The sequence below is a fragment of the Cebus imitator genome, unplaced genomic scaffold (assembly GCF_001604975.1).
Source record: "Cebus imitator isolate Cc_AM_T3 unplaced genomic scaffold, Cebus_imitator-1.0 Scaffold45, whole genome shotgun sequence".
Lineage (NCBI taxonomy): Eukaryota > Metazoa > Chordata > Mammalia > Primates > Cebidae > Cebus > Cebus imitator.
The window spans coordinates 9,180,353-9,194,428 of record NW_016107360.1 but is presented as its reverse complement, the minus strand read 5'-3'; the positions used below and the strand labels follow the sequence as shown (position 1 = coordinate 9,194,428).

Below are 14,076 nucleotides of genomic sequence, written 5' to 3'. Positions count from 1 at the left end.
GGTAGGCTTTGCCCTTCCAATAAATACGACTCATGAGCTTTATCGAGTGACATCTTGTCAAAGCAGTCCCTGAAGCCTTGTCTCTGGAGCAGCAGCATCGGCCCAGCCTGAGAACTTAATCAGAAATACACATTTTCAGGCTCACCCCAGATGCACGGAATCAAAAACTAGGGGTGGAGCCCAATGAGCTGTGGTTTAAGAAGGTCTCCAGGTGATTCTGATGATATCAAAGTGTGAGAGCCTCTAGCTTAAGGCATTTGGGCCTCCATTCTTCCACAGAAACACCCTTCATCATCCAGTGAACAGTGAATTATGGTCTATCTTTTGAGTTAGCAACTGGAATCTGGTCAGAGAGTCCTCTTACGTCCTGTCAGCTCCATCTGCAGAGGCTCGTTATGGTCCTCAGGCAGGTCCATGATTGACAAAGTTTTCCTTAGAGACCAGTACCACTTTCATTTTAGTTTTATTAATTTAATGTGCGTTGGGTCTTGACAAGTGGATAGTGGCAGCGTATTACTACAGAATTAGACATACTGGTGAGGATGATGATGATGATGTTGATGGCTAATTTATTTAGTTCTTTTAGTGCCAGACATTCTTCTAAGAACTGTGCAATATCAACTCATTTAATTCTCACAACTCTTTTGTGATCTAGATGTATAATTATCCCCATCTTTCTGATGAGGAAGCTGAGGCATGGAGTTTTGTAATTTTCTCAATAGTCAAAGTTCATTAAGTGGATTCATACTGAGGCAGCCTGGTTCTCAAGATTTATGGCCTTAACCACTAGAGTCTGTAGCCTTTCCTGTAAAAGAGGAAGTAAAATTTCCAACCATTACAGATGAAAAAAAATCAAATATAGCTAAATAAGGAAAAGTAGCTGGCATGGTGACAGCACAGTGATCCCTCTTGCTAGTGGAGCATTGTGAGCACTGTCCTCTTTTCCCCCACAGACCTGGCGCACTGTCACGCCTACCTGGTAGAAATGAGCCAGCTCCTGCAAAGCATGGATGTCCTGCATCGGACGTACTCAGCACCAGCTATCAACGCCATCCAGGTGAGCCTGACTCCTCTTCTGTTGACATTCTGGCCCTCTTCTGCTTTCCTTTCTCCTCCCAGCCTTTCACTAACAGTGGGATGCTGTGATCAGTTGCTTCAGCCAAAATTAAGGGGATGGAGGTGGTCACCTTGCTATGCATTTATCCCTGTTGGTTTGGTGGACTTTACTGTCTGTGCTCTCTTTCCTGTTCTGAAACAAAGGGTGGAGCTTTTGAAAGTCCCAAAAAGGAAAAAAGATCGCACAGGAGGTGGCGGTCCAGAGCTATTGGCAAAGATGCTAAAGGAACGCTGCAGGTAACCATTGCTTCCTCCAACAGACTGGTTTCTTCACTGGCCCTGCTCTGCATGTCATGTGCCGGGAGCTACCTTGACTTAGCTAGAATAGACGAGTGAATATTCTATAGTTGTTCTTTCCAGTGCTCTCTGTAGAGAGATGAATTGAATCACTTAGATTATCTGGATGCTAGGATAAGCACATAGTGGATCATGGGCAAGGGAGAGAATATTTTCTAAGGGAGAAAGGATGTGAGGTTGCAGGACTGCTGCCATTTCTAGGACTTTTGGTTTCCCCTTTTTTGCTGTTGAGCCTGCCTGTGCTCTTCCTGCTTGTGTTTGTGCCTTGTTTTGTGGCCACAGTTGTCGTGTGCTCTGACCTACATCTTCCGCTGGTGCTCCGTGGATTCTCATTCCTCTAAGCCCACAGGCCTGATTCTCTGGGCACAGGACATTGTGCAGATTCTCCTTGGCCTCTTATCTCCAAAGTCCGAATCCCTCATCCAAGATTCACTGTGCTAGGAGCTTTCCCAATGCACAGCTAAGCCACAGGCCAAGATTTGCAACTTAACTGATGCATATTAAATTGTAACATTTTTAGAATCAGCATAAATTTCACGCAAGCTTTTGGTTAGGTCACCTGATACGCTCTTGTACACTCTGGTTCAAAGTACTTTATGGACTGAAGATAAGCACTTTGAAAGCAAAGAATGTTCCATGTGCAAATGAAGTTTGTTTGTTTTTTAGAAGGCCTAGGTGCAAAGAAAAACATTTTAAACGTATCTGTTACTAGCTGCCTGGCTACATGGATGATTATTGCCAGGAAGAAGGAATTGAGTATAAATGAGAAAGTCTGGCAGTTTTAGCTGTCATTTTCAACCTATAGCTTTAATGCTTCTATCATTTCTAAAAGAATATATGATTTGTCACCCATTTTTAGCTCACAAGAAGCAAATTGCTGTGGAAAGTGTTGTCTGAAGTTCTCATTTTTAAAAATAAGTTATCAAGCAGTAGAAAGACCTACCTATAAGGTGTTTTCTATTACTATGTTTCAGTCTTAGAATCAAGTAAATATTCTAAACAATCTGCATCTGAAAAGAAATATCTCCCTTTGGTGTTACTTCAGGTCCCCAAACCTTTTTCTGGCCCAGTAAGACTACACTCCTCCAATCCTAATTTGTCAACACTAGATTTTGGAGAAGAGAAAAATTATTCTGATGGCTCTGAAACCTCATCAGAGTTTTCTAAAATGCAAGAAGATCTGTGTCATATTGCCCATAAAGGTAAATGAGTTTTCTTTCTTCCTAATGTGTTTGATAAAAATGTTAAATGCATGTCTGAATGTGGGATGTCCTTAGAGAGAGTATCTTAGTTGGTTCATTTTCTGCTCTGTTAAGATTTAGGGAAATCTGATTTTTATTTTATTTCCCTGGTAATGGAGAATGTATTGGCAAGAACTTTCTTTTTAACCTTGTGGGGGAGACAGAGAGTTAGTACTTTAAAGGCTGAGCAATTCATGTGATGCTGATGGGAGTGTAAATTGGTAATCTTCTGGATGGCAATCTGATATTATGTTCCCACTATTTTTTTAAATCTGCCCATCCAGCAATTCCACTTTGAAGAATTCATTGTAGGAATTAACTTAAAATATATCCAAACAGAGGTATCCATTTTTGCATTGTTTGTCACATCAAAAGTTAGAAATAGGTATTCAACATCATTAGCCATTAAGAAAATGCAAATTAAAGCCATGATGAGATGTTACTACACACCTATTAGAAGAGCTAAAGTTAAAAGAAAATATAGTATCAAATGCTGGTGAGAATGTATATACATGTAATCTATCATACATTGTTTGTGGCTATGGTGTAGCCACTCTGGAAAAGGTTTGGCCTTACTATGCAACCCAACACTCATTTCTGAGCCTTTGTTCCTGATAAATGAAAAATTATGTCCACAAATCTATACATGTGTTCAGAGTAAGTTTATTTGTATTAGCCAAAGACTGGAAACAAATTCAAATGGTTTTCAACAGATGAATGGTTAAACAAACTTCAGTACATCCACACAATGGAATACTACTCAGCAATACCAAGGAGCGAACTATTGATATACATAGCAACTTGGATGGATCTCAAGGACATGATGCTGAGAGAAAATAGCCAATCTCAAAGCATTACATTGTATTGGTGTATAAGTCCATTTTCATGCTGCTGATAAAGACATACCCAAGACTGGGTAATTTATAAAGAAAATGAGGTTTAATGGACTCACAGTTCCAAGTGGCTGCAGAGGCTTCACAATCCTGGTGGAAGACAAAAGTCACGTCTTATATGGTGGCAGGCAAGAGAGAATTAAAGCTAAGTGAAAAGGGAAGCCCCTTATAAAACTATCAGATCTTGTGAGACCTATTCACTACCACAAGAATAGTATGGGAGAAAACACCCTCCATGATTCAATTATCTTTCACTGAGTCCCTCCCATACACATGGGAATTATAGGAGCTACAATTCAAGATAAGATTTGAGTGGTGACACAGCCAAACCATATCAGTAGGGTTCCACTTACATAAACGTTTTGAAATGATATAATTATGGAGATGGAAGAAGGAAAGAGGAGTGTGATTATAAACAGGTAGCACAAGGGATCTTGTAGTGATGCAAAAAGTTCTGTATCCTGATTGTGATGCTGGTTACAGGAATGTGGACATGTAATAAAATTGCATTTACTCATACCCACACATATATAAACAGAAAAGTGCATGGAAATCTGGTAAAATCTGAATAAAATCTGTAGATTATACTGATGTCAATTCCTACTTTTTTTTTTTTTTTTTTTGAGACGGAGTTTCACTCTTGTTACCCAGGCTGGAGTGCAATGGCGCGATCTCGGCTCACCGCAACCTCCGCCTCCTGGGTTCAGGCAATTCTCCTGCCTCAGCCTCCTGAGCAGCTGGGATTACAGGCACGCGCCACCATGACCAGCTAATTTTTTGTAGCTTTTGTAGAGACGGGGTTTCACCATGTTGACCAGGATGGTCTCGATCTCTTGATCTCGTGATCCACCCGCCTCGGCCTCCCAAAGTGCTGGGATTACAGGCGTGAGCCACCGCGCCTGGCTAATTCCTACATTTTTATATTGTACCATAGATATGTAAGATGTAACTACTGGGAGAAACTGGGTATAGGGTATGTGGGACTTTACTTGTTTTGCAACTTCCTGTAAGTTGATAATGATTTTAAAATAAAAAGTTAAAAAATTAGAAGTAATCTAAATGCCAAACAATAGGGGATTGAAATTTTTCTAAAATCTAATATAATCATAATAGAATACTACTAATAATAATGATAGCTACTTAACATCGAACACATAACTGTCATGTCAGGCATTTGCTAAGAACCTTACATGCATTATTTTATTTAATTCTAGCTGCAGCCCATGAAGTGTAGGTATCATTGTGATCTCCATTGCTTAAATAAGAAACTTGAGACTTAGAGAAAATAACAGCTTCCTGAGGGTCGAATGGTTACAAAGCAGCCAACATGAGACTTGAATTCTCACCTGTTTGACCCCAGATTCCGTATTCCTTACCTGGTGTTTCATTGCTCTTACAGATGGAGTGCCAGAGTTATTTTTTATAGACATAGAAAGATGTCCACAGCATATCATTGAGTAAAAATGTAAGGTTGCAAAACAATATATAGATATGATCCTATTTCTGGCATATATAGGTACACTAAAAAGTCTGGAAGGATATATACCAACATTTTAGTGGTGGATGCTAGAGTTATAAGTGCTTATTTATCTTTCTGCTTAACTTTTCTTCAATTTTCATATATTATTCCTAAAAGAGAAAACGGATTTGGAATTTTTCACTGGAGGGCAGTGCATAATGTGGTAAGAAAGAAAATATTCCCTCTATTGCCTTCCTTTCCTACTTCATATTTTTCTTTCATATATTACTGATTCCTTCAGCTCTCTTCCCTTACCCTCTAAATTTAAAACATGTTGGATATGTGGTGGGTTATAGGGAAACCGTTTCATCCTTTATACAGATTGCTACCTCGAACACTTGTCCTAATTACCATTAGAATGTTGTCACTGTTTTGCTATGCTGTTGTATGGTCCATCTGTAAAATGGCAAGAGTTACCTGGCCCACCCTTAAAGCCTCTTCAAATTCCCTCTTGGGCATTCCCTAATATTAAAAGAACCAGTTGCAATTAGGGCATTTTAAGTTTTGTGGGAGGAAATTCCAATAAAACGTTGTTACTTTTTAATAATATGAACTTTTTTAAAATAAGAAGATAATGCTTCCCTACACAGAGGAAATGTCCTGAGTTTCACCTACATTGAAGAAGCTGCTTTCTCAGCCGGACAGAGGTTGCCATATTGAGTGGATTCATTGATGCAATCCTCCTGCAGAGGCCTCCACCTTGTCAAAAGTCTGTAATGGGCCCCAGCCAGCAGTTCTATCTTTTCCACTTTGTGAAAACTCACTGGCTGCAGAGCCACCACATACCTAGACTGGGCCAAGGTTTGTCCTGGAGAAAGGTCCAATGCACTTATTCAGCAGTTACCTGAGCCCTGTGGGCGTACAGACAACAAATTCCACAGGCAGCCTAACAAGCTGTTTCATTCCTGTGGTTTTACAGTATACTTGCAGAGATGGAAAGATCTTCCTTTTTCCTGGTTCAGGGAGTCTCTTACACAGATTGTAATTTGGGGGCCTCAGGGAATAAAGACAGCTCCCTCAGGTTTGTGCTGAGTCCTGTGACCTTGCATGCCTTTTCACTTCCATACATTCAAAGTCGAAGCATCTTGACTTTTCTTCCTGTGTAAACCGCGTTTTGTTACTGACAGTGACTATTGTGCTTTCTCGACTGCATCACTATTCTGCTGACTACAATTTCAAAGCAGCTGAACTAAAGGCAGGAATTCCAGTGATGTTGCATAGCCTGTGTGACCTGAAACTTGTTAAATGCATTTGAATTCTCCTGGTTTTATAGATCATATGGTGGGCAACCAATATATACCCATCCTAGTATTAAAAGTCCTTATTCTATATTACAGACTGTGAATTTGATTTTTGTGGCATATTGTTGAGCCAGTTCTTGTTGGCTTATATTTCTGGCTTTGTGTGTATGTTTCTCACACATAAACAGAGAATGAAATGTACTGAAACCAAAAAGTCTTAAGTAATTTTTGTCACATATATTAGCGTTTACATTTCCCAAAATATATTTTAGGAAACACTTCACCCATAAAGTACTTTTAAAAATGAAACAAAAACTACATGACTAAAAATGTTTGGAAAACACTACTGACTTGGTCTCCTTGGATTTCCATAAGAAAAGTAAATAGTAAAGGCCCCACGAAGTCCTGCAGCAAAAAAACAAAAACAAAAAACATCTATTGACTTTAACTCAGTGACTTTCAGCCTTATTTGGGAATCTTCCCCCTTATTTCCAACAGCTATTAACATCCTGGAATTTAAGTTTCTCAGAAACATACTTTAGGAAACAATGTGAATACTAAGCCGTTTTGGAGCTCCCTCTGTACTGGCTAAGTAGGCCACCTCTGTTAGTGACTAGCTGTGGGACTTTGACTTCATTTGTTAACTCTCTGGCCCTTCGTTGCCTGTTAAATGTCCTATAGTAGTTGTCCTCTTTTGGTTCTCAAATTGTGCAGTTATTTTCTTTGATTATTTTACACTGAATAGAAAGAATCCATACTATTGCTTACTGTTACAAGAAGGTTTTCTGACAGAGTGTTCTGTTAGCAGAAACAGAAATGACCAAACTTGGTAAGCAGATTTAGGATGGCAAAGTAAGGAACAAGATGGGACTAGAGTCAGGTGTTCTGAATGGAAGCAGATACCTGTGTTTTTCTGCCTTGGCAGGGAAGCAAATGATGTTTTAGGGACACTTTTTCTTCAAGTGAAGGAAATTCCTATTCACAAATGTGAAAGCTAAATGGAACAAAATCAAAACTATATTTACCTATTCTTTTGTTTCTGGATTCTTTCCCTATGTTGAGTAGTAATTATTGAATGGTCATTTTCTGAACGGTTTTGAACTTACGGAAGCATTGAATAAAAAGCCAAGTGTGTTACAGTGATACCTCTTTCATAGATTAAAAAGCTAAAAGAGATATATGACTCAACAAAAAGCCAAATCATTTATTGTTCATAAATTAGAATTCAGCATAAATGTGCTGAGCAATTAGATTCATAAGCAGGACCATTTAGTAAAGTTACCTAATATATCAAAGTTAATTTGGATGGAATATAGGTTATAAAGTATTTTAAAATCATGGGCATCCTATGAAGTTTGAAATTTTTGCAGATTACAGAAGATCAGAGTATCCCAGATATTTTAGGAATGTTAACATTTTAAAGAAAATTCACCTAAAATTTGGTTTTTCAATTAAAAAGGGGGAAAAATGAGTCTCACTGTTTGATTAGGCGCTGTGTGATAGTAGGTTTTCTCATTGCTTAAAGCACTCTTCAGATGCGCCCATTATCCACATGTACAGCTGTGGAAACCAAGGATTTGTCCAAAATACAAATGGCAACTGCAACCGAGTGTTAGAGATAGGATTTAGGTTCAGGCTGGCCTTATTAGAGAATTTCTTTCTTCTGTACCACGCTGCTTTCTAGCATGGTGCCCATGGCATTCATAACTATGTTTTTCAAGGTCTTATTCTTTCCTGATGCTGAAAAACTGCTGAAGAAGGAGCATATTAATAAGTAGAGCTCAGATAAATTGAGTCCAACTATCCTTCAGTATCGACTTTCACCGTCCAAACATTCCATCTATTACAGTCTCACCATCCTAACTCAATAAAAGAACAGCAAGAAGACCACCAAGAGTCACATGTACGATGCTTATGATGCTCCATTCTGTAGATGCAACTTAAGACTTCTTACAGTCAAAAACTCAACCTGTGCCCCCCCTCTTATAGTCCAGGAAGGGCATCTGAGAAATGGCTAATGACAGTTTGGGAAAAAAATGAATAAACATAGGTGCTGCAGTTGCCTTCCAATATTTGAACAGCCACTGAAAGAGGAAATACTCCTGTTTGACAGTGAAGACACACTGAGGAAAATGTTGTCTTAGCAACAGGAATGACTTTCTAAGCCCCAGAGCAGAATGTACCATTTTAGGAGATAGCAAGTACTCTGACAAGCATGGGCCAACAGACCATTTGGCAGGGAAGCTGGAGACGTGACGAGTTGGTCGTGATGTGGGGTGGGTGGCTATGGTGATCTTTGAGGTCCTTCATAGCTCTGAGCATCTAGGATTTTCTGTGTGGCTTTATTTATTGTCAGGTAACCCATAGGTGTGATGTACTCATCTGAATCTTCTATTTTTTTTAAGCTTTTTATTTGTCTCTAGTAAACTTTAATTCGTGTTAGAAGTAAGAAAACACTTCTGTCACAGAGAGTGTTCCTGACTTTTGGGATCCTGTGTCTTTAACAATTAATATAAATGTGGTCTCTCATGAGCAGCTTCTGATCATTGCTGTGTGTGTGCATGATCTTTAGGTGGCTGTGAATGACTATTGTAACATCCTGAGTGGATCTTAATAGTCATTTAAAAAATTGAGTACATGGGGATCTAGTCTTCCAAATCCTTTTTTTTCAGATGATTTAGGAAGCATTTTACACCTTATAATAAAACATAATGACTTTATAAGCTTCTTTCTGCTTATCTTATACCTACTACAATCTTGTCAGCTATACATTTTGAACCAAATATTGGATATTATGCCAGTCTTTAAAATTTTTATAGGAATCTTCTCATTTGGTGCAAAGCCTTGCTTTTCTGTGGGTCATCTGGAAGCCAGAGGAATTGATTTGGGAAAGTGGCAGCCAGCTGAGTGCCATTCATTTTATTTGGAGCAACAGAAGAGAGGTAGCTCCCCGAGGGACCCACTGAGATGGCCATGGGCATCCCATGTGTGTGGCAGGCAGGGCAGGGGAGTAGTGCCTGCCTAACAGGACATAGGATGCAGTCCATTAATTGTGTGGCTCGCTGCTCTCCTCCCAAGGCTGTTCTCCTATGGCTCCCTAGATTCTGGCCAACCCCTCATTCTTAGAATTTCTACCCTGTGTGCAGTTATTTACAAGCATTGTCCTGGCAAAAGATTAAAGCATCCTCTCTGCAGCTGCTGCCCACACTTCAAAAGACTACAGTCACCATCACTCTCATCCTCAGGTGTCTCCTTCATCGGCATCAGTATGATTATTGCAGTAACATTTGTTATTAATTACATACCATGCATTGGGTTACACGCTTCACCTGCGTTCTCTCTCGTTCAATCCTCATGACAGCCTTATAAAGTAATAGTTATCCCTATTTACAAATGAGGAAACTGGGGTTCAGGCACATCATTTACTCATCCAAGGTCATGGAGCGAATAGGTGATGGAGTAGGGAAGAATCTAGGGCTGATGGTGGAGCCCCAGCTGTTGGTCACTCTATTGTGCTGCCAATTATTTTGCTCAATTAAATTGTTTAAAGCAAAGAGCTAATTGTGTTTCATAGGCATTGTTAGAAAATTTTAGTTTTGTTTGACTCTCGTCTTCTGTTGGCAGAGGCAGCACCAGTGTGGTGTGTTTGTGTGTGTGTGTAAACAAATTGTTGTGACTTTGTTAAGATGTTCTAGGTCCATCACTAAATGCTGCAACCTCAGACAAGTTCAGCGACAACGTATAAAGAGGTTTAGATGGCCTCCTTGCTATTAAATGAAGTAAGCCAATAATGCCTATTTAGTTTCTGTGTTACTAAATAGGCCACTCTTGAATAACAATACCTCTAAAACTGCAGCCCTGTGGAATTCAGGAATGTGCCGGGTCATTTCAGAAGACATGTGTCTGAGTCTCTTCCTTCTTCCTGCTCTTCTAAAACTAAATATAATAAAGGAGATTGGAAAGATAATATTCAAATGTGATATCCACGATAAGTAATTTAGATAACAGCTTCCCTATTCCTAGGAAGTAATTTGTACATGATGTGATCAAAAACTAATGAATAATGATTTTTTTTTTCTTTGCTCTATGTGTTAATGTTTTTTTAACTTCAGTTCAGGCATTGGAGGCCTAATAGTGGCTAAGCTCTTGTTGTACCTGAGTGCTCACTAGGGAACAGAGTAGCTGAATGCCAGGATTAGGGGTGGGCGATTCTGGGTCCTGCAGCTGGAAGGGCTAACAAGCAAGAAGGTAGACAATAAGACCTTGTTTTGAAACAATCACAAATTTACAGAAAAGTTGCAAGAATTATACAGAGAACGTTCTGTATACTCTTTACCCAAATACATAATTTTAAATAGTTTGCCACATTTGTTTTACTGCTCTCTCTCTCTACACATGCGCGCGCGCACACACACACACACACACACACACACATATACACACACTCATTTTTCTGAATTTGAGAGTGAGATTCATACATCATGTTGCTCTTTATGGCTTTATATTTTAGTATATAAAATAGGAATATTCTGTTATATAGCCACAGTATAGTAATCAAATTGAGGAAATACAGCATTGAAACAACTTTTATCTGTTCTAACTTCCATATTCAAATGCTGTCAGTTATCCCAATAATGCCTTTAGTACCATGTTGCCCCTTGAGTCGATTTCATTGTCATGCCTTTTTTGCCTCCTTTAACTGGGAACAGTTTTTCAGCCTTTCTTTCTCTTTCATAAAATTGACACTTTTGAGTAATGCAGGTCAACTTTTAAAAATAAAATGTTTCTCATTCTGGGGTTGTCTGATATTTCCTCATGATCAAATTCAGATTACATAGCCCCAGCTGGCATACACCAAAGAAGATGTGTCTTTTTCAGTGTATTGTACCTAGAGGCACACGGTCCACCTGACTCTCACTGATAGTTAATTTTGATCACCTGGTTAAGGTGCTGTCTAATTTTTCTGCTGCTGTGTTAACATTTTTCCCTTGAAAACCAATAAGCTTTGTTATTAATCCTTTCCAGTCTTTGGGGATACAAACAAAACAAAACACTGATCATTGAGGATCCAGAAGCAAAGTCCAAGTGTCAAAAAATCCTGATGAAAAGTCATAAGGTCATGAGATATTATAGTGCATAGGGGACTTAGAATTGGCAAACATGTGTGTATGGGAGTTAATTTTAATAGACTATTTTTTCGAGCAGTTTTAGGTTCATAGCAAAATTGAACCAAAAGTGCAGAGTTTTTGTAAGCCCCTTGCTCCTATGTAGGCACAGTACCCCCACCATAAGCATTTCACACAAGAGTAGTGCATCTCTTACAGTTGATGAACCTACGTGGACACATCATCATCCAGAGGCCTTAATTTACATTAGTGTTCACATGGCAGATGTGTCTTTTAAAAGTCCAGGTAGAGTGTACATTTGCTATACTCAAAATACTCAGTACTGTTACTTTGCTTAATTATTTTAGAGATATATTTTTTGTGTATTTTATTTTTAATTATGCCTCTTTATTCCTTTTTATAATGATTATATCTCTATAGTTTACTTCACTTTAAGGTCAGCTTTTAATATCATGTCAACGGAGAGAGAGAAACTGAGGCAGCTGATGGAGCAGGATGCCTCCTCCTCCCCATCTGCTCAGGTCATTGGTCTGAAGAATGCCCTGTCATCCGTAAGTTACATGTCTGTGTACTGAAATGCCTGAGGTGTGTCCAGGCTCATGAATGTTTTGTAATTTCTATTTACATGGTTGTGTTGAAATTTCAGGAGAAAACCAAATTATCCGAATTATATTCTAAGCTTTCATCAAATCTGCTTATTTGAAACACCAAAACTTACCTGTACAAATCTTAGTAGCTACTATTTTATTAAGTGATACCTTCTTTAAGTTTGGTTTCCTCTGATTTATCTTAATTTTTTTGTTTCTCTAAAATTTTTATTGTACATTTTTGTGTGTATGTGTGTGCCTCTTAAAGACATTTTTCTGTTAATGCTTATAAAATCTGAGAGTTTGGAGGAGATTTTATGGGCATGAGACACCACAAGCATAGCCTTGCTTTCCAAATGACAGGTGGCTGAGTGAAATTTCCAATTCATGCTCTTATCTTCTCTATTGCAAAGCACTGATCCTGTTTATCACTATTTCAAAGACATGAGAGTTATTTTGTTTGATTGGATAGTACCAGACATTTAGCTTCTCCACCCCGCCCCACCCTGCCCCCCTACTGTGGCTACAAAGAGAAGAGTCACATGAAAGTGCCTGTTGCAAGCAGCAGCTTCTCCGCTCCTTCTGGAATCTCTCCCTGGTTCACCCTGCCTGCCTCCACTCCTGCCTCCACCATGTCCATCAGGGTGACCCAGAAGTCCTACAGGGTGTCCACCTCTGGCCCCGAGGCCTTCAGCAGCCGCTCCTTCACGAGTGGGCCCAGTGCCCGCTCGAGCTCCTCGAGCTTCTGCCGAGTGAGCAGCACTGGCTTCCGCGGTGGCCTGGGTGCAGGCTATGCGGGGGCCAGCGGCATAGGCACGGGAGGCATCACCGCCGTCACCATCAACCAGAGCCTGCTGAACCCCATTAAGCTGGACGTGGACCCCAACATCCAGGCCGTGCGTACCCAGGAGAAGGAGCAGATCAAGACCCTCAACAAGTTTGCTTCCTTCATCAACAAGGTGCGGTTCCTGGAGCAGCCGAACAAGATGCTGGAGACCAAGTGGAGCCTCCTGCAGCAGCAGAAAACGGCTGGGAGCAACATGGACAACATGTTTGAGAGCTACATCAACAACCTGAGGCGGCAGCTGGAGACTCTGGGCCAGGAGAAGCTGAAGCTGGAGGCGGAGCTTGGCAACATGCAGGGGCTGGTGGAGGACTTCCAGTACAAGTATGAGGAAGAGATCAATAAGCGTACAGAGATGGAGAATGAATTTGTCCTCATCAAGAAGGATGTGGATGAAGCTTACATGAACAAGGTAGAGCTGGAGTCTCGCCTGGAAGGACTGACTGACGAGATCAACTTCTTCAGGCAGCTGTATGAAGAGGAGATCCGGGAGCTGCAGTCCCAGATCTCCAACACCTCTGTGGTGCTGTCCATGGACAACAGCCACTCCCTGGACATGAATAGCATCATCGCTGAGGTCAAGGCGCAGTACGAGGAGATCGCCACCCGCAGCCGGGCTGAGGCGGAGAGCGTATACCAGATCAAGTATGAGGAGCTGCAGAAGCTGGCTGGGAAGCACGAGGATGACCTGCGGCGTACGAAGACTGAGATCTCCGAGAGGAACCGGAACATCAGCCGGCTCCAGGCTGAGATGGAGGGCCTCAAAGGCCAGAGGGCCTCCCTGGAGGCCGCCATTTTAGATGCTGAGCATCGCGGGGAGCAGGCACTCAAGGATGCTCGTGCCAAGCAGCAGCAGCTGGAGGAAGCCCTGCAGAAGGCCAAGCAGGACTTGGAACGGCAGCTGCGTGACCACCAGGAGCTGATGAACGTCAAACTGACCCTGGACATCGAGATCGCCACCTACCGCAAGCTACTGGAGGGCGAGGAGAGCCGGCTGGAGTCTGGGATGCAGAACATGAGTATCCACACGAAGACCACCAGCGGCTATGCAGGTGGTCTGAGCTCTGCCTATGGGGGCCTCACAAGCCCCGGCCTCAGCTACGGCCTGGGCTCCAGCTTTGGCTCTGGCGCGGGCTCCACCTTCAGCCGCACCAGCTCCCCCAAGGCCGTGGTTGTGAAGAAGATTGAGACCCGCGATGGGAGGCTGGTGTC

General features: G+C 41.1%; 2 protein-coding genes across 7 annotated transcripts in view; both read left to right on the top strand.

Annotated features, from left to right (window-relative positions):
* Positions 1–14,076, top strand: part of OSBPL3 (oxysterol binding protein like 3) — a 191,208-nt gene that overhangs the window by 120,079 nt on the left and 57,053 nt on the right. For 4 of the 6 annotated variants that reach the window (XM_017527007.2, XM_017527005.2, XM_037737917.1 and 1 more), the window contains 4 exons: positions 954–1,057; positions 1,261–1,353; positions 2,459–2,615; positions 11,854–11,984. In XM_017527007.2, coding sequence (XP_017382496.1) covers positions 954–1,057; positions 1,261–1,353; positions 2,459–2,615; positions 11,854–11,984 — 485 coding nt within the window. The remainder of the gene's footprint in view (positions 1–953; positions 1,058–1,260; positions 1,354–2,458; positions 2,616–11,853; positions 11,985–14,076) is intronic. The other 2 variants (XM_017527008.2, XM_017527006.2) reach the window with 1 other exon arrangement.
* LOC108303100 (keratin, type II cytoskeletal 8-like) overlaps positions 12,578–14,076 on the top strand; it is a 3,421-nt gene continuing 1,922 nt past the window's right edge. The window contains exon 1 of the mRNA XM_037737968.1: positions 12,578–14,073. Within this exon, the coding sequence (XP_037593896.1) occupies positions 12,653–14,073 (1,421 nt within the window). The 5' untranslated portion in view covers positions 12,578–12,652. The remainder of the gene's footprint in view (positions 14,074–14,076) is intronic.